A 22,888-nucleotide genomic window follows, 5' to 3' on the forward strand; every position below is an offset into this window, starting at 1 on the left:
AGCTTCATTCCGTTTTCTCTCTCCCTCTCTATGTGCCTGTGTGTGTATGATGTCTGAACCACTGTTAAGGGTTTCTGGGTGAGTTGAATATCTGACTACAAGGCAGGATGGCAGCCCCAGGGTAAACTTTCCAGGGAGTGCCGAAGAATGAGAGGGTGATGCCCCCTGGGCCTGGGCTAGGCGCTCAGGAAACATCAGAGGCAGCTTCCTGTTTGGTACACTGACAGTGCACAGAGGTGACTATCCATTTTTGAATGGACATCCAGTTGTATCCACATAACAAACTATTTTTTAATTTTAAAGGCAATTGTCAACATGCTTAGAAGACCCAGGATAAGTGTCACTGATTATACTGATTACACTTCATATCCAAGGATGATCCTGCGTCCAGTAAGACAAGACCCACAAGCACACAACGCACGCACACGGACCTGCTGACCTCTATGCACTGGCCTTGCGTGTGCCCATGTGTGTGTGTGTGTGTGTGTGTGTGTGTCTGTCTGTAGTGCACAGGGCCAGGGCCAGGCCGTGCTGGGCGAGCACGACAGAGACCAGGAGAGGAGCTGGCAGAGGAGAGAGAGCCCAGCTGTTGCTGAGGCTGCCAGAGGCAGAGGAACCTGCTGGCACCGACCCTCCCGCTCCCCCTCCCCCCCCCCCCCCCCCAGCTGCAGCGCAGCCTCCGCTGCGGTTCCTCCTTCCAGCCCCAGGCAACCCTTGCGGGAGAGTCAACTCTGATTTGATTTGATTTGATTATTTTTTTTTAAGAAAAAGCCCCCACCTCCCTCGCTCCAGGCCCCGCCGCCCCGGTGGCAGTAGCGCGGAGCCGCCGCACGGCCGAAGAGCGCCCGGGCCCCGGGGCGGGAGGGTCGCGTCCCCGCCGCCTCCATCGCCTCCTCCTCGCCGCACCATGACCGCTCCGAGCGCTGGGGTTACAGGTTGGTCACGGCCTCCCGGAGCCCGGGTGCGCGCCGGTCACCTTCGCCCGGGGCTGGGCCCAGGCGGGAGGGAGCGGGTGGGGCGGGGAGAAGCCCGGTGCCGGGGGAGGAACGGGCGCCCCCATCCTCCGCGGGGAAGGGGCGCGGGCGGCAGAGGCGCGCCTCCCCTCCCCGGCCTCCGGGGCGCGCGGGTGGGCGCTGGGAGCCCGGGGCCCGCAGAGCTCGGCCTTCCCGCGGGCATTCGGGTGGCAGGTGGTTGGGGATGCGGTGGCTTTGTGGGGGGGGGGGAGGGGGGGGGCTGTCTGCACCCAAGGAGGAGGGATGCGCAGGGTCGGGGACCTACCTGCTCCAGCAGGTTTCAGAAAGGGCCTGGGCCTGGCCTGGCCCACCCCCAGCTCCTGCGGACTGCTCTAGGCTTTCTAGCAGTCATTGTGTTATTAACTGTTCTGTCTGAGCAGCTCATTAGGGTGGGCACTCAGCAAGGAAAACGCTGAGCTGCCAAAGCAGCACCGTTTGGTCTTCGAGCCCCTAAGAAACCGGTGGGGACCTCCAGCGTCACATCTCCAGGTGGGCCCAGCACCCTGAGCAATGAGACTGGAATTTCCCTCTGTCCAGAACGGTGGAAAACTCTGAATGCAGATCCTGATAAATTCTTGAAATATCTTGGGATCATTTCCAATCGCAGGCATAAATGTTCGGGGTATATATTATTATTTATACACTCACAGGGTCGGGCCTCTGGGTCATAGTCTTAATATTGTGTAGGTCATTAATAAGTCATCCATAGGCCGGTATTTCCTTGGTGGTGAAATGGGAGGTGGGTACCGGTGATTGTGCATAAGAAAGCTAAGGTTGGACACCTTGAATAGGGATCGGAAATTAACAGGTAGCAATTTTTTTTTTTTTTAATTTATGACTCATCTTTTCATAGTTACCACTGTGATTTCATTTGAAATGAAGTAGAAAAGAAGAGGGTCGATTTATGGCTGTTATCCTTGAGGCAGACATTCAACAGGAGTGGCCTTTTACATTCAGAGATTAAGTTTCATCCGTTCTAAATAAAAATCATGGCTTCTCAAATCTCTACAACAACCAAAATGTGTTTCCTCACTGGTTGGCTTTCATTCTGTGGGCCTTTTTAGGTTGGATTTTTCTGTCTTCTGTAGTGTGTTTTGAGCCAGCTATTGCTAAAACCAACCAGAGGGCAGGAAAAATCAGTCTTGAAGGAACATTTTTCAAATGAACAGGCTCCTGGGACCCTCTTATGTGTTCATAGAAGACTTGACGTCTTGGCAGAATAGATATGCTGACGCTGATAAGGACTATACTAGAAGTTCCATAGAAGTTGAAGACAAGTCATGTCTTGTGAGTTGGTGGTAATGTAGTTATAACTTTGGATATGATCTGTAAGATATTCAAAAGAGGAAAAGGTTATACTTTTAAAAGAAGACCTATTCCAAATCCTATCATTTGCTTGTAGTTTAGAGAACTAAAGATTTGAGTAGCATTTTCTTCTTCTTTGGGTATGGCATTTTTTCTAGTAACATTTCTTCTTCTTTGAAATGTTTTCTATTTGCTTTGCTTTTCTGCCTACATATGTGTGTGTGCATGCACATCTGGGTACACATCATCGTATCATCACCATTGATAAACTTTATGATGTTATCAATGATGCTGAGATAATTTCAGAATCTTCATGGTGATGTGAAATTATCCCAGGGGAAAATAATCGCATGTGGATTTAGAATTTTGGAAGAAAAATATAACATATACCCACAGCACTATATTCTAATTGTAAGCCAGGCACCAGGCCAGGAACCAGGGATTCAGTGAGGAAATAAACCCACACCCTAAGAATCTGCCAGGAAAGAGAAATCTTTAATTAAGTGGATAGACAGTGAAGGGTCCTATTTTTTTTTATTTTTTATTTTATTTTTTATTTTTTTATTGAAAGCTATGACCTTCAGTTTAAAGAAATTATGAACTGTCCCTCCAAAATGGTATCAACATTTTAGAGTTTGACTATCATGTTACTATATGATTCTTAACCTATCTCAAGGACTTGTGCAAGAAGTTTTTGCATCTTCAAAACTCTTAGTGCACAAACATTTCATATTTAATTTATCCTTTAAATTTTACAATACCTGGATGTGATAGAAATGACAAAAGTGATCAAAAGCAGAGAATAAACACTCATCATCCTTAACAAGCTAACCAAAGGATTGTAATAATTGTGTATTTGCTCTATCCTTTCAAAGATTTCATTCTTTGTGTAGTTGTAGTAGTGGTATTGTACGATTTTTATATTGGTTTTTCCATTTAGTATTTATCATAAGCATTTTTCATGTTTCTATATGATTTTATTACCTAGAAAATTGTAAAGGCTATCTAAGAAGACCATCCCCCATAAATACAGCCGCACTTACGTAGCCATACTTCTGTCCTTGGAGAGTTACTGCTTCTAGTTTTTCATCGTTATGAATGTCTTGATAGATTGTTAGAGTATACAGATTTATTTCCAGTGGATGTTGTATTTTTCATGGTACATTCAAAACAATGGTATTTCTGGAATATGGATTATTTAAATTATGGACATATAAATTATTATGTATATATCATATACATTATATATTATAATATAAGATATGTGCATATCTTCAAGTTGGCTTCCTAAGTATTATAATAATGAATTAGATGCTTTCTGAGATAGATCTGCTTTTTTTTTTTTTTTTGAGTATTTACGGATCGCTTTCCTTCTTTTACAGGAATAAAAGGAGATAAAATAATAGCTTAGCTTAGACTAAAGAGCTTTGCATTATATAAAGACTTGCCCTTTACCAAATTCATATGGAATCCAGTTGAGAAAATGTACCTCTTAGAGTAAAATCAACATAGGAATGCTATAAAAAAAAATAAAAAATAAAAAAGTAAATGCTAGTTTTTTTAGGAAAAAGGAGTTTTGAGCTCCAGAGTATAATTATGCTTTTTGGCTTTTCTACTCAGACTTCAACTAAATGATCAAAGCAATTTATATAGTGAGAAATCTGCACTCCACAGGTACAGGGAGAAGAATTCTGTTAGCTCCCAGGCTATAGACTCGAAGGCATTTCTCATAGATTCAGTACAGATGGAACTGGACTAATAAAACTAATGGTAAAACTAAGGTTCGGGTCACAAGTCTCTTTCTAAGAGAGTTGTACAAAAAATAAGGAACTTAGCTCCCCGCAAAACTGTTTGGGGTGAAGGTGGAAGTTGGGAGCATTCTGTAGCTAACACAGAATTACTTGGCTTCTGAAGCAATTTTTCTGTAAGATCTCAGGACAAGTGAAGCCACACAAAATGGAAAATGCTCAGATGACAGGGACTGATCCACGAGTCCAGAGATGGACAGGAGCAGGGTTCTGTGGAGGGAGCCCAGGAGAATCAGAAGGCGAAAGGTTAGAACACTGCAGCCAAGGGAATCTCTGATGTGGAGCTTAAGAGGAAGACATCTCTGATTATGCAAAGGAAAGAAATGAAAAGAGCACTCTGCTTGGGGTGAGGATGATGTGTATGTAAGACAGCCAACAGAGATACACAAATCCTCTTCCTGACAGGGAGATCAGAGCAAACAGATACAAGCCATGTTCTAAGTGACATGCAATAATTATTTTCTTTTAAATGAAGATTATCTCATCCAAATAGGGCCATGATTAATTATCATGGGCCAGGATAAATTAGTAAAAAGTGGTCAACTTATAGATATAGACTGTTGAACACTCTGAATTTGAAAGAAAAATTTTAAAGGAAAATATCCTATTGGTATTCTAGTAAAAAAAAAAAAAAAAAATTGCCTATCCCCAAAGGGAAAATTTAGACTGGCTTTATATACCCCCTCCAAAATGAAATACCAACAAGCAGAGAAATAATATCTTGAAAATGTACAATTCTGAAATATATCAGAACAGTTCTTTTATGATACTACTGTTGGACTATAAAAAAGATGAAGAAATACATAATAAGCAAGTGCTACCAAAAAATAAAAGTAAAGTAGAGGTATGTAAATATCAGAACAATTGTTTCAAAAGTAATTAAATGAAAAAATTAAAGTAATAGAAGTTACTATCTTTAAGAAAATTATATTTACAAGCCTCCTCTATATACTAATTTTTATAATTTTATAATATGTACTGCTGAAAGTATTCTTGTGTGTAATTATTGGAAGACATAGCCCATAGATAGAGTGTTTCTGAGAAGGGTTCTATGACCAAAGATGGGATAAGGAATCATTTTAGTTTAGGAAGTAAATAATAAAATAGAACTAGAGAGGAAAAGAGAGAAGATAGAAATGTGAGTGGATTCATTAAAAATTAGGAAAACTTAAGATCTGGTAGAAAAAAACTAAAAGCCACAGCATTATGATCTTTAAGGCATGTTAATCTATAGTTATCTATAGGATGTATTCGCCTGCCAAAAAGTAAGAATGAAATCAAGAATAGGAGAAAAATAAGAATGGGAGTCAGTAAAGAAAATTGATGGAGAAATCAGGAATGAAATTCTGGATTTGAGTAACTGGAATCAGACACACTACAGTGATGGAAATGGAGGGGTAGACAGTAGAGATTTACCAATAGAACAAATGCTAACAGATCCTGGTGACCAAACCACAGAATGAATGGGAAGGATGAGAAAGAATAAATCCAGGACTTCAAGCTTAGGTGATTGTGGTATTTTAGTTTTTATTTTGTTATGCCTAGAAAAAACAACTAATTACATCTTTATCATTCAGTTAGCTGTAAATCTTCTGCTTCGTTGTTTAAAAAATACTCTCTTTAAATATCTTCATGAAATTCATAGATCAGTTTCATGTATTACTTCTGGAGCAGAGGAAAGACTAATAATACTTCTTATTGTTGAAAGTACAAATTATGAAAGCCTGTATCAGACAAGATACAAGTCAGAGATGGTTTAAAATACTATTGAATATATTACAAAATTTGTCTGATGTTAAAAAATATCATAAAGTGAAATAAGTCAGTCAGAGGAAGACAAGTATTATATGATCTCTCTCATATGTGGAATCTAAGTAACAAAATAAATTGATGAAAGAAGTGGAACCAGAGACATGGAAATATAAAACTGAGTGCAGAATCCCAAAGGGAAGGCGAAGGTGGGAGAGGTGGGGATGGGGGTGGAGGGGTTAGGGATAGGAGGGGTGGGGGAGAGGTGCGGGGAGTAATCAACCTAGGACCTTGTATGCATATATGCATGGCTTATGGACATAGACAATGGGTTGGTGAGGCCTGGGATGGGAGAGGGATGGGCTGGAGGGGATTGATTAGGGGGAAGTGGGGGGGGGGGAGGGGGGCGCAAATGTAATACTTTCAACAATAAAGAATTATTTTTAAAAATATCATAGATAATGTAAAACTGGGATGGGCATTTTTCAAGCATGGAAACTTGCTTAACTATTTCTCCCAAAAGCTAAAGAGATTAAGATAAGCATTGTAAATAAGGGATTTAAATTTTTAGATATACAGCTTGATGGATTTGGAAACACCTCTCCTTAAATTATTTCCATATCCCTCAATTCAATGTAGGTCAATATATATGGAATAAAAAGAGATTAAACTCTGAAGAGTCTAAAAACAACTTTCTAGCCTGGCCAGCATGGCTCAGTGGTAAGTGTTGAGCTATGAACCAGGAGGTTGCATTTTGATTTCTGGTCAGGGCACATGCCTGGGTTGTGGGCTCCATCCCCGGTGTGGGGTGTGCAGGAAGATGATCAATGATTCTCTTTCATCATTGATGTTTCTATCTCTCTTTCCCTCTCCCTTCCTCTCTAAAATCAATAAAAATAATGAAAAATAAATAAAACCAACTTTCTACTTTTTAGTAAATAAAATATTAAAACATTAATAAAAACCCAACTCAGTTGAACTAGGCAATTTGCTTTTGCTTCCCTCCTTTCAATAAATGAGTAGCTATTTTAAAGCTATATTCTAAACTAGAAAATTATAGTAGAATATTTTAGAAAAAACAAATTTCTTAGTAATTTCATAAGAAAAAAATTTATTCTTGTATACAAATACATTCCATATATTTTCGAACACTCTGACGTTCTCTGAAGAAAAGTTAAAAGTAGAATATACTGTTCATACATAGTTATACATAAAAATTTTTGTCTCAGATTTCTATTTTGCTGTTTCGCTTTTAATAAGTCTATCTATTTTCCCTCCCTTGCCCCCAGCAAGTCTTGATTATGAACAGTAAACTCTATAGATATTAAAATGCTCTCCTGAGCATCTGGACCAGTGATCTCATCACTAGTTAGGACCACTTGCTGGGAAGGTGTGTAAGAATCACCCAGGGAGTGTTTTTTAAAAATACCATTTCCCATGCTCTACCCTAGGAGGTTCTGATTTAGTATGTCAGAAGTGAAGGATGAGTGTGGTTGAAAATGTTTAAAAACCCTTGTGTGATTCAATGTTAGAAAGTCTTTGGAAACAGTTTTTGTTGTTGTTGTTGTTTTGTTTGTTTGTTTGTTTTTAAATATTATGAACTCTGTTTTATACATTTATTTTTAAATTACAGTTGACATTCAATATATTAGTTTCAGGTTTACAATATAGTAGTTAGACATTGATATCACTTCTGAAGTGATTTCCGACCTTTGTCCCCCCACCCAACACCATATATAATTACTGCAATATTACTGATTGCATTTCCTATACTGTAATTTACAGCATCATGACTTTTTAAAAAAAATATGTTTTTATTGATTTGTGAGAGAGAGGAAGGGAGAGGAAGAAAGAGAGAAACATCCATGACTGAGAAACATAATTTTTCTGCCTCCTGCATGCCCCCTACTGGGGATCAAGCCCACAACCTGGGCATGTGCACTGACTGGCAATCCAACCAGTGATCTTGATGCATGGGACAACTCTCAACCAAACGAGGCACACCGGCCAGGCCCCTGTGACTATTTTGTAACTTTCCCATTTGGACTTTTAAATTCCTTCACCTATTTCACCTAGCCCCCCAACCATTCTTCCACTTAGTAACCATCAGTTTGTTCTCTGTATCTACGAGTCTGTTTCCATTTTGTTAGATTTCACATATAACTGAAATCATGTGGTATTTGTCTTTGTCTTACTTATTTCACTTAGCATGATACTATCTAGGCCATGGAAACTACTTTTTTAAACCACTTGCCTTCTTTGGCCAAACTTTATGGATTCATATTACAAAATTAAACAACCACACATATACAGAAAATAGATAACTCCTTTTAATTTTCCATACAATTTAAGTACAGTATGGAGAAGTTTTGAAAACCACTATTTTAAACCATTCACCTTTGTCTAACCTTTGCAAACTTATTACAAGAAGAACTAACCACAATAAAAATAGATGATCTCCTTTTCTGATTTTCAGAATCTTTAAATGATAGCAGCCATTTATCAAAATAAAATGTCTTTCTCTGAAAACCATTGAAAGCTCTGCCTTTGGGAGGGAGAGCCTTTTGGGGACAACTCTGAGATTAGGAAACTTGACCTTACAAAATCATAGGATCAACCTGTGGTAATTTTTAACTCTGACATTTTTCTTTAATTTTTTTTTAAACCTTCTCTGTACCCAGAATAACTCACAAAAATATAAATGCATAATATCTTTTTCAAAAGTGAAAGACAAGGATTTGTTAAATGGATTTACTGACTTTTCTGAAAGACTGGAGAGAGGCTGCTCAACCTACCTGTGCAAACTGATTGCTTCCATTTGTAATCAATACTACAGTAATTTAGGTGACACAACTACAACTTCATTCCCTCTCCTACCGCTTGGATGCTTTAGTTTGGCATGCAGGGTGCAACACCAAACAGATGTCGGGGCCATTACAGCGTATCCTGAATTCCTTTAGCAAATCCAATAATTTTTAAAGGTCAAAGAAAATTCAATTTTCACAGTTAAAAAAAAAAAAAAAAGATGAAACAGAACAGAATCCTTGGCGAAGGAATGACACTGTTTTAAGGTATTTGTAGAAAGAACTGGAAAAAAATAATGTGCTGCTTTTTTTGGATTTAGTATGTAGACTCAATTTAAAAAGCAGAGAACTGTTTTCTGTTTTTAATCGGTGTGTTGACAAAAGGAAAAGGGAAAAGAAGAGCTTGTGTTTGGAGGTGGTCTTTGGAAATGTTTGGCTTCCTTTGTTCAGTAGCCCATCTTGGGTGGCCCTTGAAGACCTGCTGAGGCTGGACCATGCCTGCAGCAGTTTTGCAGGGCTACATCCTGATTTAGGAAGGGCCAAGATGTAGATGAAGCACCCAGATGAAAAGTGCATTTGGAGGCAGAGAGAGGCCAGGGAGATGGTTGCTGTGACCCTTGTCAACATTTCAGTGGAGTCTTAGTTCTCCTGCTAAAGTGATCTGTTCCGCTGCATCACTGGGCAGATATGGGACCTGGGTTGTTTTAAGAGAGTAAACAACTCAGCAGCCTGCCTTTCTCCAAGCAGAAGCCTGACTAGAAAGAAGGAAAGATGCATTTAGCCCCTGAGAGTTCATGAACAAAGGGGAGTGATGAGAAGCTTGCTTGGGAATGGCTTGAAAGGACTGGCATTGTAGTTCTAGGGGCAGCCATGATGTAATTGAATTCCACTGTTTAGATTTGGGAGAGGCAAGAATTGGAGACTGCTTGCCTTTGATCTCTGGGAAAGAAGACTCTATTCACAAAGGCATGGAAAGGTCAGATGGAAAGACTTGGGCAACCCTGGCCATTGTGGCTCATTTCGTTGAGCATCACCCCAAGAACTGAGAGGTCATTGCTTTGATTCCCAGTCAAGGCACATGCCAGGGTTGTGGGCTCCATCCCCATTAGGGGGAATGCAGGAGGTAGCAGATTGATGTCTCTCATCGATCTTTCTCTTTATTCCTCTCCCTTCTCTCTCTAAAACATCAATTATATATATATATATATATATATATATATATATATATATATATATATATATATATATATCTCAAAGGTGATTCTTTTAAAATAAGAAAGAAAGACAGCTGAATAGTAAGGGAGAAAAAATCAGAAAGTGACCTCAGGCAGGGCACCTACCTTCTCTAAACCTCAGTTTTATCAGTGAAATAGGAATAATAGGAAACCAGTCCCACTGGGGATGGCAAAAAAATACACGAGATAAATCACTCAAACATCAGTCTTACACATCATAAACCCTCAGCAAATGTTAAATACGATTTGTTTAAACAACAATTATTTTCAAATTTTACTTATTTCAAAGAATTACAAATGAAATTTGTCATTTTTGTATAGCATTTTAATTTTACAAAAGATCTTGAGGTTCAAAAGTAAGAATCAAATTTTCCACACCATCTCTCCCTTGTTCCCCCCTATCTCTGTTCTCCCAACAAAACAGACTGACTGGGTTCTGGGTTCTAAACTTGCTTTCTGCTCGTGTGAATCTGGGCAAGGTTGCCTTAGACTTTTAATCTGTAGAATGGGGATAATACTAAAAAAATTCAGAGATGTATTAAGGCCCAGAGCCAGCTTTCAATAAATGTTTGTTATCATCTTGCAAGTGAAAAAATATGTAATGTTTAAGTTTGATTCTCTTATAAAATTATATACAGTAGTCATGGACCATCACCCTACCCTAAGAATTGCTAAATGCATAAAATTAGGAACAGCTTCAAGAGTGTATCACTGGAAGTCTTTTGGGTTGCAATTTAATGCAAACTTTCAGATAGTCCAGAAGTCCTTTTTGCAAATGTCATGAAGTGTAGTCATTCTCTTTGAGAATATCCAGAAAAGAGCTTACCACCTCTCCAGATAGCCTAACATGTTACTGGAAACTTTGAGATTAAACTTTTTTTTTTTTTTTTTTAAATTGTTGTTGTTGTTGCATAAATACTTACCACTTACTAAATTCCATTGATAATTTCCATTTAGTCCGGATTCTCCTTGCTGGGATAACAAACACTACAAAACAAAATCACCCCAATTGATTATGTTCTGAACTTGGATTATTAGTATGACAGGATTTCTTTCAACAAATCCCTTTCTTTCTGCTCTACTACATTCTCTGCAAAAAACATACAATTTTTTACCCATGTACCATAAGTGAAATTATTTTCTAGTTTTCACATTCTCAGCATATTCAGCTAAGAATTTCTGAGACTAAGCCCTAGCCGGTTTGGCTCAGTGGATAGAGTGTCAGCCTGTGGATCCCCGGTTTGATATTGGTCAAGGACAGTTGCAAGCTGTTCCCCAGCCTGGTCCCTGGTCAGGCACATGTAGGAGGCAACCAATTGATGTATTTCTCTCATATGAATATTTCTCTGTCTTTCCCTCTCTCTAAAAATCAATGGAAAAATGTCCTCAGGCGAGGATATAAAAAAAGAAAAAGACTTTTGAAACTAACACCAGCTCTAGGAAACTAAGAAATCTGTCATATTTAAGAAATAAAGACAACTTTCTATTTTCTTGTTAATAAGATCATCAGATTGTTGTTAAATGCCTTCTTCTCATTTCCCCCCCCCCTAAAATTCAGATTAAAGCTAATAAAAGCATAATAGAATATTTTTAGCACTCACCTTCAAGGAAAGAGGCTGGATGAATGAATAATGACTTCAAAAACCTGAAAGTGACATTTAAATACATTTGATGTGAAGTTTGATCATTTCTTGCCAAAAAAAAGAAAAAAAGAAGAAAAGAAAAAATAGACACATTTTTTATAAATGTGTGACTTGAAAAACTACAAATGAATCACATGTAAAAATTCAGATTTTAGAGATAAAAAATGTCTACTATTTTTATAACAACAGTTGATGCCAAGAGAATTTCTAGTCACCAGGTTGAATAAAAATATAGTGAGAAGTTTTCTTTTTATTATTTGTCTATTTTATAATATAGGGAAATTTTAATTTAATAATTCCACTTGTTTTGGTTCATATCCTCTCTCATCTCTATGTCTAAATTTCCTTATCTACGAAACAGTTCTAAGAATTGAGTGACATGATGTATGACATGCTTAAAATAGGCCTGGCACAAGATGAGGTCTCAGTAAACATTTTAAAAAATTTTATCTTTATTGTTGAAAGTATTACTGATGTCCCTTTTGTGTGTTTTCCTATTGACCCCCTATACCCCTCCCAGGCCTTCACCACACTATTGTCTGTACCCATGGGCTATGCATATCTATTTAGCTAGCTATAAAAAAAGCCTCAGCAACCAGCTGACTGGTCAGTAGCTATGATGCAAATTGACCACCAGGGGGCAGATGCTCATCGCAGGAGCTACCAAGTGAGAGCAACTTTCAGAGTGCCCTCTTGTACTCCAGGACCCCTTGGGGGATGTTGGACTGCTGATTTCAGCTCAATCCCCAAAGGCCAGGCTGAGGGACCCCACCTGCCCGAGGGATCCCTGATCACTCCACAGATGCTCTTCAAGCCCTGGCACCACCCCAGGTGCAGCAGGCCAGGGAGGGACCATGGGAGGTTGCCTCCAGGGCGTGTTTGGCTCCTCTAGCTCAGTCCCACCCCTCTGGCCACCTTCTAATTAATTTCCTTTCAATGTGCACGAATTCGTGCACCAGGCCTCTAGTATGTATATAAGTTTCCTGGTTACTCTCTCCCCACCCCCTACCCCCACTGAAGTTGGTCAGTCTGTTCCATGCTTCTATGTCTCTGGATCTAGTTTGTTCATTAGACTTCACATATTAGTGAGATCATGCGATACTTATCTTTCTCTAACTGGCTTGCTTCACTTAGCATAATACGCTCCAGGTCCCTCCATGCTGTTTCAAATGGTAAGAGTTCCTTCTTTTTTTACAGCCGAGTAGCATTACATTAAGTAAATGTACCACAGCTTTTTTATCCACTCATTTGCTGATGGACACCTAGGCTGTTTCCAAATATTAGATATTATAAATGATGCTGCTGCAATGAGCAAGGGTGCATATAGTCTTTCTTATTGGTGTTTCGGATTTCTTAAACATTTTTGTTGGAGAAATCTGTTTTTACATGGCAGTCAACAGAATTTGGGAGGATATCAACTGATGAGCTCATTTTTATACCATGGGAACTAACTTATTTTACAAAATTATTTCATCCCCTTTTTGTGAGATTTGTGACAGTTCTCTCTCTCTCTCTCTCTCTCTCTCTCTCTCTCTCTCTATTTCTCTCTCTCTTTGAGGATTATTTTCCTTTTTATAACATAATTGGTTTAGTGAATATTTATTTAGTTTTACAACAGATTCTATCTTTAATACTTTCCTTTAAATGGTTTTGATTATTAACATCAAAGGCAACTAATGGGTACCACTAAATGGGAGACATTGGGGTTGCTGGAGGCCAGCATGGGCTTGTAGAGGCTGGGAGAAGTGAGCTCATGGAAGGAGGTGCAGAGTGCTGACAGTGTGGGACGTGGTTTTCAGTGCCCTTACCAGGGAACCAAGGTGATCTGGGCTTGAAGAATGATGGGAGTTTCAGCCATTTGAGATGGAGTGCAAGTTTTCATTCTTTTTATATAAAGGCTTGAAAGTGAAGTTGCTGGGCTGTGTAATAGTTGTTTTTTAAAATGTATCTTATTGTTGAAAGTATTACTGATGTCCCCCCTTTCCTCTCCATTTACACCCCCCCTGCCGCCTTCTCCCCCTCCTCCAGGCTTTCATCTCCTTATTGTCTGTGTTCACTGGTTATGCATATAAATTCTTTGGTTAATCTATTTCCTTCCCCTTTTCCTCTGAGATTTTTCAGTCTGTTCCATGTTTTCTTGTCTCTGGATCTATTGTTTTTCTCTCTCTCTCTCCCCTCCCTTCCTTCCACGCTCTCCAAAAAATCAATGGGGAAAAAAAATATCCTTGGTTGAGGAGTAACAAAAAAAAAATTAAAAATGGATAATTCTATTTTTAACTTTTTGAGGGACCCCAATGTTGTTTTCCATAGTGGCTGTACCCTTTTACTGGTAAAGGCCTCAGAGTTTGTGCACATAAGTTACCAGAAGAACAGTGGTTGGTTTTGATGTGTTGTCAATTGTAGTGACACCTAATGCTTAAAAATAAGTCCCTGGCTTATGTATTCTTTGGGGACTTTTTAGCATCAAATAGATGCTGTGACTCTACTAGAGAGGTATGTTTCTCTTGTTTACACTTTTATTCCCAAACTTTAAATCTTTCAGTTAAACAAATCACACACATAAACAAAACACTTCATGAGTTAAGCAAGGGACTAGGAAGGACTGATGAGGGACCGGCAGCAGACAACAAAGAGGGCACAGCTGGGAGAAAGGAGCAGAAGTGGTTGAGAAAGGTTGGAGGATGGTGGGTAACGGTATGTTTCGCCAATTCAAGTAGAGCATGTGGGTATAGGTATGAAAGGAAGTGCAAGTCAACTCAGTGGGATTGTGTCCTTAAAACATTAGGTTAAGTAAAGCAGGCAGTTTGTGAGTTCTACAGATGCCTTTGCTGTTCCATGTTGTGTACCCAGCATAGATCTCAGTGTTTGAGACCATATGGATGCATATATTTTCTGAGCAAATGAATGAGTGAATGAATGAGAAAAAGAGCGTAAGCTGAAGATTTTCTGGAGAGACCCCATCAGTATGTTGGAAAGTTGATTTCTGATAAGAAGGACAGGATACATTTAAATGGTTGATATTTGTGGCAGTCCGGATCTGAGGTCCAGTAGCTTAGGAAGGAAACTAGCAATGGGGATAAAGTGAAAGGGGCCTTGTACACCAGTGGAATGAGGAATGACAAAAGAAATCATCTGTGAAAAGACTATCCATGCAGTCTTTCTGCAGTGGTGGGACCTGCATGTGGGTCCTGAGAAACTCAGGGCAGTGGGATCTGGGAATTGAGACTGATATCAAGTAGGCCTGTTGACTTTTAAGTGATGATGGTGGTAATATGGTCTATATCTGAGGGAGAAGCAGCATAGACACATGATTCAGTAACAGGTGCTGGACACCAACAGATGGTGATGGAAACTATAAGAGCAGATGCTCATTTAAAAGGTTGAGTATAGAGAACAGACACATGTGACAGTAAGTAAGGGACATGCTGTAAACCTTAATTTAGAAGACAGAAGATTGAAAACAGTGTCATGCAAACCCAAGAGGCTTACAAGGAGAAGAAATGGCCTACAGTGTTGCAACACCTCTCGGTTAAAGAAAACTGAATTTATTAGCTTTAATTTGGTCACGAGAGAGCTGGAATGATATAAGGAAAGTATATGGCTATCAAAGAATATAAAGCTGGATTTTAACCACTTAAAATAAAAACAAATGAACCAAAATACCTTTTCTGTCTGAGCAAAAGATTTATCCACTAACATATTGTAACTCCTCATACTATTGAATATTTAAATACCAACTACTTTTAATAAGTGTGAAAAATCTACTGGAAGCCATATATTTTTGAATTTAATACAGTGCTTTATAAAAGACACTTCTGCAAACAGAAAAAAACATTAGGTTATAAATACACACTGGTGATAAGGCTAAGATACACAGAAGCAATTTCCTACTAAAATAATAAGCTTACCTAGGATACTTAAATATGCCTGCTGTTCTTTATCAGGGAATAACAGGTTTGCTGCACTTAGATATATTGATTCAACATAAATAAATGTGAAAAACAATATTTGTGTATCTAAAGGAAAATTATTACCATCTATTGCCTCAATTCATCTTTGAGTCCTTATATGTCTGTAACTTGAATTTGTTTTGCTACTTGCATGTTTTACATAATATTTAATATTATTAAATTCATCAAAATGTCAGTGATTCAGGAGCTATTTTTTGAGTTTTAATATAAGTGTGGATTAAACAGCTTTCAGCAGAGTTTGGATAGATAGTTCAGATAGTTTTCTTGGTCAGTTTGAGTTGGTGGCACTTTTGCAGTAGATAAAATGAGGTGAAAGTGGGTGACAACTAATGTCACTCATTATAGTTACATTATTTTGGTGGGTCAAATAAGAGCCAACATGGAGATTTAATGAAATGAATTCTGGGTAAACAAATTTGTTTTGCTTTGGATGAGGTATTTATAATAAAAGTGCATGGCATTCATATGCGAAGGTTTCACATTTATGAATAAAATATTCTTTTCAGATGCAATTTAGGGCCAAGTCATAAGAACAGTAAATGGCCGTTCATAAGTCTCCACTGACTTGGTGAGAGTGATATTAAAGCTAGTAGCTAGGCCTGTAAAATTTTCTTGTGTCACTTTTGAACAACCCTGCGAAGCCACTCTTAATTTCATCCTCAGCATTGTATAGTCTTGAAGGATTTCTAAAAGATTCTGTATTCAGTTTTGGGTGCATTAGAGACTGTCATTCAAGAAGCATCTTAAATTGAGGCCACCAGATGCTTCCCCCCACAGTAAATCAGAGAACAAGCACAATTTGAATATTTTGCATACATTTACATATTGATGTCAAGTATCCCTAACTCCAATTATGTAAAATAAAATTAATTAGTGCAGCATACTGCAAAGTTCATATTTAAATCCAATATTCAGGACAAGACAACCTGGAGATACCTAGCACATCTTAAAGCAAATTAGTCTGGTTTCTTCTGGGAATTAGTTAGGCACATATACTTTCCTAGGTGCAGCAAGGAGAACATAGATGTAGAGGTAGGTGCTCAAACATAGGGATTCAGATTCAACATCCATTTGTCCTGAGCTTCTGTGTTCTCCTTCCCAGTAAAAATTGCAGTTGCACATACTTTAAACACATTTTTTCCACCTTCTGTTCCTCCTGGGATTGAATGGCACTCATTGTCCTTGGCTTTGGTTCTTTCTCTAGCTCCAAGCAGCAGCAGATAAAAGAGCCAGTGCACCTGCTTAGTGTTAAAGCAATTGCATTTTCTTGACATGGCATCTTCACTACTGTGAGCTGCCTGGAGGACCTAATCCTTCCCTTATCTTTTAGAAATTCTCCTAATCAGCGCTCAACATCAGTGATAAACACCTTAGGTTTTGTAACCATATGGAACTTCTTTTACATTTCAAGTTATTAGTTGCACAAGACTGGAGTTTCCAGTGCTTTCATAAAAAGACTAGATGTTTTCTCTCTTCCCTTAGTTGTAAAGCATAAACAAGATTACTGTATCCAGCAAAGTTATCATTCAGAATTGAAGGGCAGATAAAGAGCTTCACAGATAAGAAAAAGCTAAAGGAGTTCATCACCAAACCAGTATTACATGAAATGCTGAAAGGTATTCTTTAAGAAGAGGAAGAAGAAGAAAAAAGATAAAAATTATGATCAACAAATACATATTTATCAACAAGTGAATCTAAAAATCAAGTGAATTAAAAATCTGATAGACAGAATAAACTGGTGAAAATAATAGAATTGAGGACAAAGAAAGGGAGTGGATTGATAATTATCAGGGGGGAAGGGGTGTGGAGGGTGCAGGAAGAGCCTGGATTAAAATTGTACACCTATGGATGAGGACAATGCGGGGGGGGGGGGGGGGGGGGGAGGGGTGGGGGGGCGGGGGGGGGAGGTAAGGGCAGCGGATGGGCAGGGGGAACCGGGTGGAAGGGAGCTATGGAAGGGGAGGGGAAGGAGAAACAATTGTAATAATCTGAGCAACAAATATTTATTTGATAAATAAGTAAATAAATAAATAAATAAATAATATCATTGCAAAGTGCCCCAAACATATTAATAATATATATCCAAAATACATTCACTCCTCTTCTTCCCCTAAGACTCAATCCAGGTGTTAATCAAATAAGAAATCTCTCTGTGGATACACAGGGTCATCAGGCACCACCTGCCTTTACAACATCTCTTGCACTTACTCGTTTTTGTGTCCTGAAAGCAGGACATACAGTAGGCCTTGGTTCAGTGGCCACTGGATGGAGGGTAGTAGCAATGGATAAAGGGAGGTGCCATACTTAGCAAGATGTAGATGACTCAGAATAGTGGAAATTTATATGCAAGCAGGCATCTCATCTCCCTCTTCAATGTAATCTTTGGGTTTACTTCAGAGTAGCTGAAAGAATTGCTATAACACAATTCATAAAAGAAAAAATAACTTCATTTAAAGTAATTTCTGCCCATTGCTCTCTGGATCACATCCATTGTGGCAAGGACACAATCAGAAGATCAGCTTGGGGCTGTCATTGGAAACAGATGTCTGTGAGTGTCACATTAAATTAACCCAAGGGAAAGTCCTGGGAACATCTGAGTATTTCATCTGCATTGGTCAGCTGTGCTCTGGCAAGACAACCTTTAAGTGGAGGCAGCTTTAGGTATATGAACATAGACTCAAAAAAAATGTCCTACTAATGTGTGTACTCTTAGGGGGAAAGCTATTTAACTCCAGTTCATCTAGACCAGCAGTCTCTAAACTGGCATGCAAACTGTTTAGGAATACACAAGATGATCTATTGTACATCTCATGACCCACAGGTTGAGAACCGCTGCCAGTGTCACCTAAGACCATTGGAAAACACAGATATTTACATTATGATTCATTAACAGTAGCAAAATTACAGTTATGAAGTAGCAATGAAAATAGTTTTATGGTTAGGGGTCACCACAATATAAGGAACTGTATTAAAGGGTTACAGCATTAGAAAGGTTAAGAACCACTGATCTATTGGATCAAGAAAAAAAAATCAATCTTTTATTCATATTGATTTTTATCTCATTCTTTTAAATTTTCTGTTTGAATATGTTTATTACTAGAGGTCTGGTGCACAAAATTGGTGCATTGGGGGAGTGTATGTCCCTCAGTCTAGCCTGCACCCTCTCCAATCTGGGACCTCTTGGAGGATGTCCAACTGCCAGTTTAGGTTACCCCAACTGCCATACCCTGCAAGCCTGGTCCTCCCCAACTGTCCTCCCCTGCTGGCCTAATGACCCCCAACTGCCCTCCCCTGCAAACATGACCTTGACCTCAACTGCCCCCCTCTGCCAGTCAATTTGGTTCTGATTTGTCAGTTTCTAGGCCAGTCAGTATCAAAAGCTCCACCTCCTGGCAGCCATTGGTTCCTCACAGTTGACCCAGATTTGGTTCTGATTGGTCAGTTTCTATGCCAGTCATCATCTCTGGGCCTCAACAGGGCCTGATTAGAAAGGCAGGGTTGATCAGCAGCCCCAGTGGAGGCCTGGAGAGAAATGGAGGCATGGCTGCTGGCCAGGCCTGGAGAGAAAGAGAGACAAGTGCTGATCAACAGCTGCCACAGAGGCTATGGATCAGATCCTGCTTCTCTCTTCAGGCCTCTCTCTGGGCCAGATGCACAGCTCCCTCAGCAGTCAGTGCTGGGTCACCGCACCTGCAAATGTAGCAGTCAGTGCTGGGTCACCATGACAACCCATCACTGACTGCAGGACTTACTTTCTGTTGGTGGAGCCTCCAGTCATTGCGGATGTGACAGACCTAGGGTTTTTATGTTAGGATATACAGTATAACTGAATAAGTATATAATTAATATATGAATAGGCATCCATTAGGCACTTGTTCTTTTTTAAATATATTTTATTGATTTTTTTACAGAGAGGAAGGGAGAGGGAGAGAGAGTTAGAAACGTTGATGAGAGAGAAACGTCAATCAGCTGCCTCCTGCACACTCCCTACTGGGGATGTGCCTGCAACCAATGTACATGGCCTTGACTATAATTGAACCTGGGATTCTTGAGTCCGCAGGTTGCCGCTCTACCTACTGAGTCAAATTGGTTAGGGCTAGGCACTTGTTTTTTTAGTGATCAGGGTAATGATGGTTTAGGTCACTAACACAACTTTTTCTCTTTTCTCAGACTGCCGTTTTGTACTCCCTCACCAGAGCTAACTCCAGCATGCTCAAAAGGAAACAGAGCTCCAGGGTGGAGGCCCAGCCGGTTACTGACTTTGGTCCTGATGAATCTTTGTCAGACAACGCTGACATACTCTGGATTAACAAGCCAGTAAGTTTCTTTTTTGAAGTATAGAGTAGCACATGCTGATTTAAAGGGAATTTGATTCATATATTCAAAAATCACGTACCTTTGGCTTTGAAACATGTGTTCGAGCTGCAGTCGACTATGGATGAGTCTAGGAGTCTGGAAGATAAAAACAAATGAGATGAAATAACGAGGTTTCCCTCTGAGTTACTCACATAGGCAGGTATGTGAGTTCCTCTCCTCTCTTCCTCTGTGTGGTCTGTCCTGTCCTCACAGTCACCCAGTGTAGAGATAATACCACTTCACAGGCTGATCCGAAGCTGATGTCCCACAGAAGTGACCTCTTCTACCACGCTCTCATTGCTTATCGTTCTCAACGTGCATGGATCTGTGAGGAGATAATCAACTGTTTGGAATTAAAGGTCTTCTTCTGAGTTGCAAGTTTTGAGTAAAAGTAAAGGTTAATTCGATAGTGCATAGTATCTCTGAAGAACTTTGTCACCTTCTCTGTCTAATTAAGCTGGTGGGAACTTGAGGGGGAGATCTGCTATACCAGGTACCATTGTGTATTAGCCAGGCTAGCAGCCAGAGCTAAGGTGGAATGGCATATCCGTGGTCTTGGAAACTGAGCTCTACAAGCCAGGATAGGATCAGCTTCATTATGTGTCAGAAATTATGCTGGGCTCAGAGGATGTAAGAATGGAAACAACACGGTACTGACTCACTACTTTGCAGTCTGATATGCATAACATATCTGTTACCTGTATGCAATACACATTTATACTTATGTACAAATATAAAATAGAATAAGTGGATGCTGAAGTAAGGAAGGAAACTGTTACTCTCTCAGTACTTGCCTGTCCCTTGAATATGATCAAGACCATCAGCCATGGTCTCCCTGACCTTTCTAGTCTTTCTTCATCTAACTTACACTCCCGACTTCTTCCCAGCCTGCTCACATTTCCTCCCATGTTTTCATTTATGTTCACATAACCCATATGCTTTATGATCATTGAAACATCCTTATTATCTGCATTGCAAATAAAATGCCTTAATTTATAGTCAAGGCTCTTTGTATTCTGCCTCTAACTTTTCCAGCAGCTTCCCTATCTTAGATGGATGATACCCTGTCCATTTGAGCCACATCAGTGACTTCCTAAAAATCTCAGTTTCCTGCCCAGAGGCCCTTTCCTTGCAACTCTGAAGAGTCAAGTCCCCCTCGTTCATGAAAGCCGTCTCAGAGGTCACCTGTGCCCTATCCATTCTGAAAAGTTCCTCATCTGACCTCCATCACAGACAGAATGAACCTCTTTCTTTTCCACTAATTTTATATGAGTATATAAGTATACATTTATATTGTATATAAATAAAATATATATGTTATGCACATCAGACTGCAAAGTAGTGATGAGTTAGAATCCTCTCATTTCCATTTTTCATCCTCTGGATAATTTCTGACACATAGTAAGTCTTCTATTCGTGTTGAAATAATTGAACAGAATAGATACTAGTGTCTACCACATGCAGAGCTTTCTGAGAACTCCTAACAAAGGTGGTATTATAGATGTATTCTTGGAAACACTAACTAAAATAATTAACATTTAACTAAAATGCATACTTACTTTAAATTTGAAACAGATTTGTTGTGGAGGAACCTTTCTTTTGTTCATGTCTTTTGGCCATCTCTATGTTCCCTTTGGAAAAGTGTCTATTCAGGTCCTTTGCCCATTTTTAATTGGATTGCTTGTCTTCCTGGTGTTGAGTTGTATAAGTACTTTAAATATTTTGTATATTAATCCATTATGAGATATATTATTGACAAATCTGTTTTCCCATACAGTGGGTTCCCTTCTCATTTTATTGATAGTTTCCTTTGCTGTGCAGAAGCTTTTTTGTTTGATGTAGTCCAATTTGTTTATTTTTTCTTTTGTTTTCCTTGCCCAAGGGTACATATCAGAACAAATATTGCTACAAGAAATGTTTGAGATGTTACTTCCTATGTTTTATTCTCATATTTTTATGGATTCCACACATTTATCTTTTTAATTCCTACTTCTCTATGTTGGGCTTAAGGAAAATCTCCACATAGCATATATACTGCTAGAATTAATTGAACGGAAATTTATTTTTTTGGAATTTTGGGAAAGATAACTCGGCTAAATTTATATAATTCTCCAAACTAAAGAGGAAAGTCCATTTATTATCTTTTGAAAATGTAGGATGATATCACATTTCAAAATATATTTTTTAAAATGTTACATCTACGACACATTTGGAAAGAAAACCCTCCACATGGGCAGAGTTATGCTTCAGGTCATTTTAAAAAGCATTTGTGATTTGCACTAGATACCAATAAACATAAATATGATCTCTATTCTAATGTTTTCATAGTACATTAAAAGGTTTAAAAGTAACAGTACATCAAGTTTCCATATGAATAAGTTACTAACATTTTAATTGAATCACAATCACCCTGCATTGTGGCCTGAGCAATTTCCCATCTAGACTTTGGCTCTTATTAATGCATGACCACAGAAAGGTTTCAAAATCCCCCTGAGTCTTCGTGTATTGATGTGGAAATTAGACTGATTGGAGAATTAAATTATGTAAAATGTGTGAAATATTTTATATGCACTTAACAGACATTAGTTTCCTTTTTCTTACTGGTGAAATACTTCAATCTCAATATTATGTTTTCCAAATGTAGTTCATAATGCAAGTTTAAAATACCATTCTATGATGTCAAATAATAACTTTGGACTATTTTGCAGTGGGTTCACTCTCTGCTGCGCATCTGTGCCATCATCAGCGTCATTTCTGTCTGTATGAACACACCCATGACATTCGAACACTACCCTCCTCTTCAGTATGTGACCTTTACTCTGGATACTTTATTGATGTTCCTCTACACAGCAGAGATGATTGCCAAAATGCACATCCGGGGGATTGTCAAGGTGAGCCTTCCCCTGTTATTTAAGCTAAAAGCCAAAATGCATTGAAAATCTAAATCAGTATATTAATTTCAGTAAAGTGAAACATCTCTTTATTACTTCTACATTGAAGTCTT

At 39.0% G+C, this 22,888-nt stretch overlaps 1 protein-coding gene across 6 annotated transcripts in view; it reads left to right on the forward strand.

Annotated features, from left to right (window-relative positions):
* The first annotated feature begins 597 nt into the window (after window positions 1-597).
* NALCN (sodium leak channel, non-selective) overlaps window positions 598-22,888 on the forward strand; it is a 269,461-nt gene continuing 247,170 nt past the window's right edge. For all 6 annotated transcript variants that reach the window (XM_084880254.1, XM_084880257.1, XM_084880255.1 and 3 more), the window contains exons 1-3: window positions 598-935; window positions 19,699-19,845; window positions 22,593-22,775. In XM_084880254.1, the coding sequence (XP_084736380.1) occupies window positions 19,738-19,845; window positions 22,593-22,775 (291 nt within the window). In that variant the 5' untranslated portion in view covers window positions 598-935; window positions 19,699-19,737. The remainder of the gene's footprint in view (window positions 936-19,698; window positions 19,846-22,592; window positions 22,776-22,888) is intronic.

The sequence above is a fragment of the Pipistrellus hanaki genome (assembly GCF_964339955.1).
Source record: "Pipistrellus hanaki genome assembly, chromosome: 3".
Taxonomy (NCBI): Eukaryota; Metazoa; Chordata; class Mammalia; order Chiroptera; family Vespertilionidae; genus Pipistrellus; species Pipistrellus hanaki.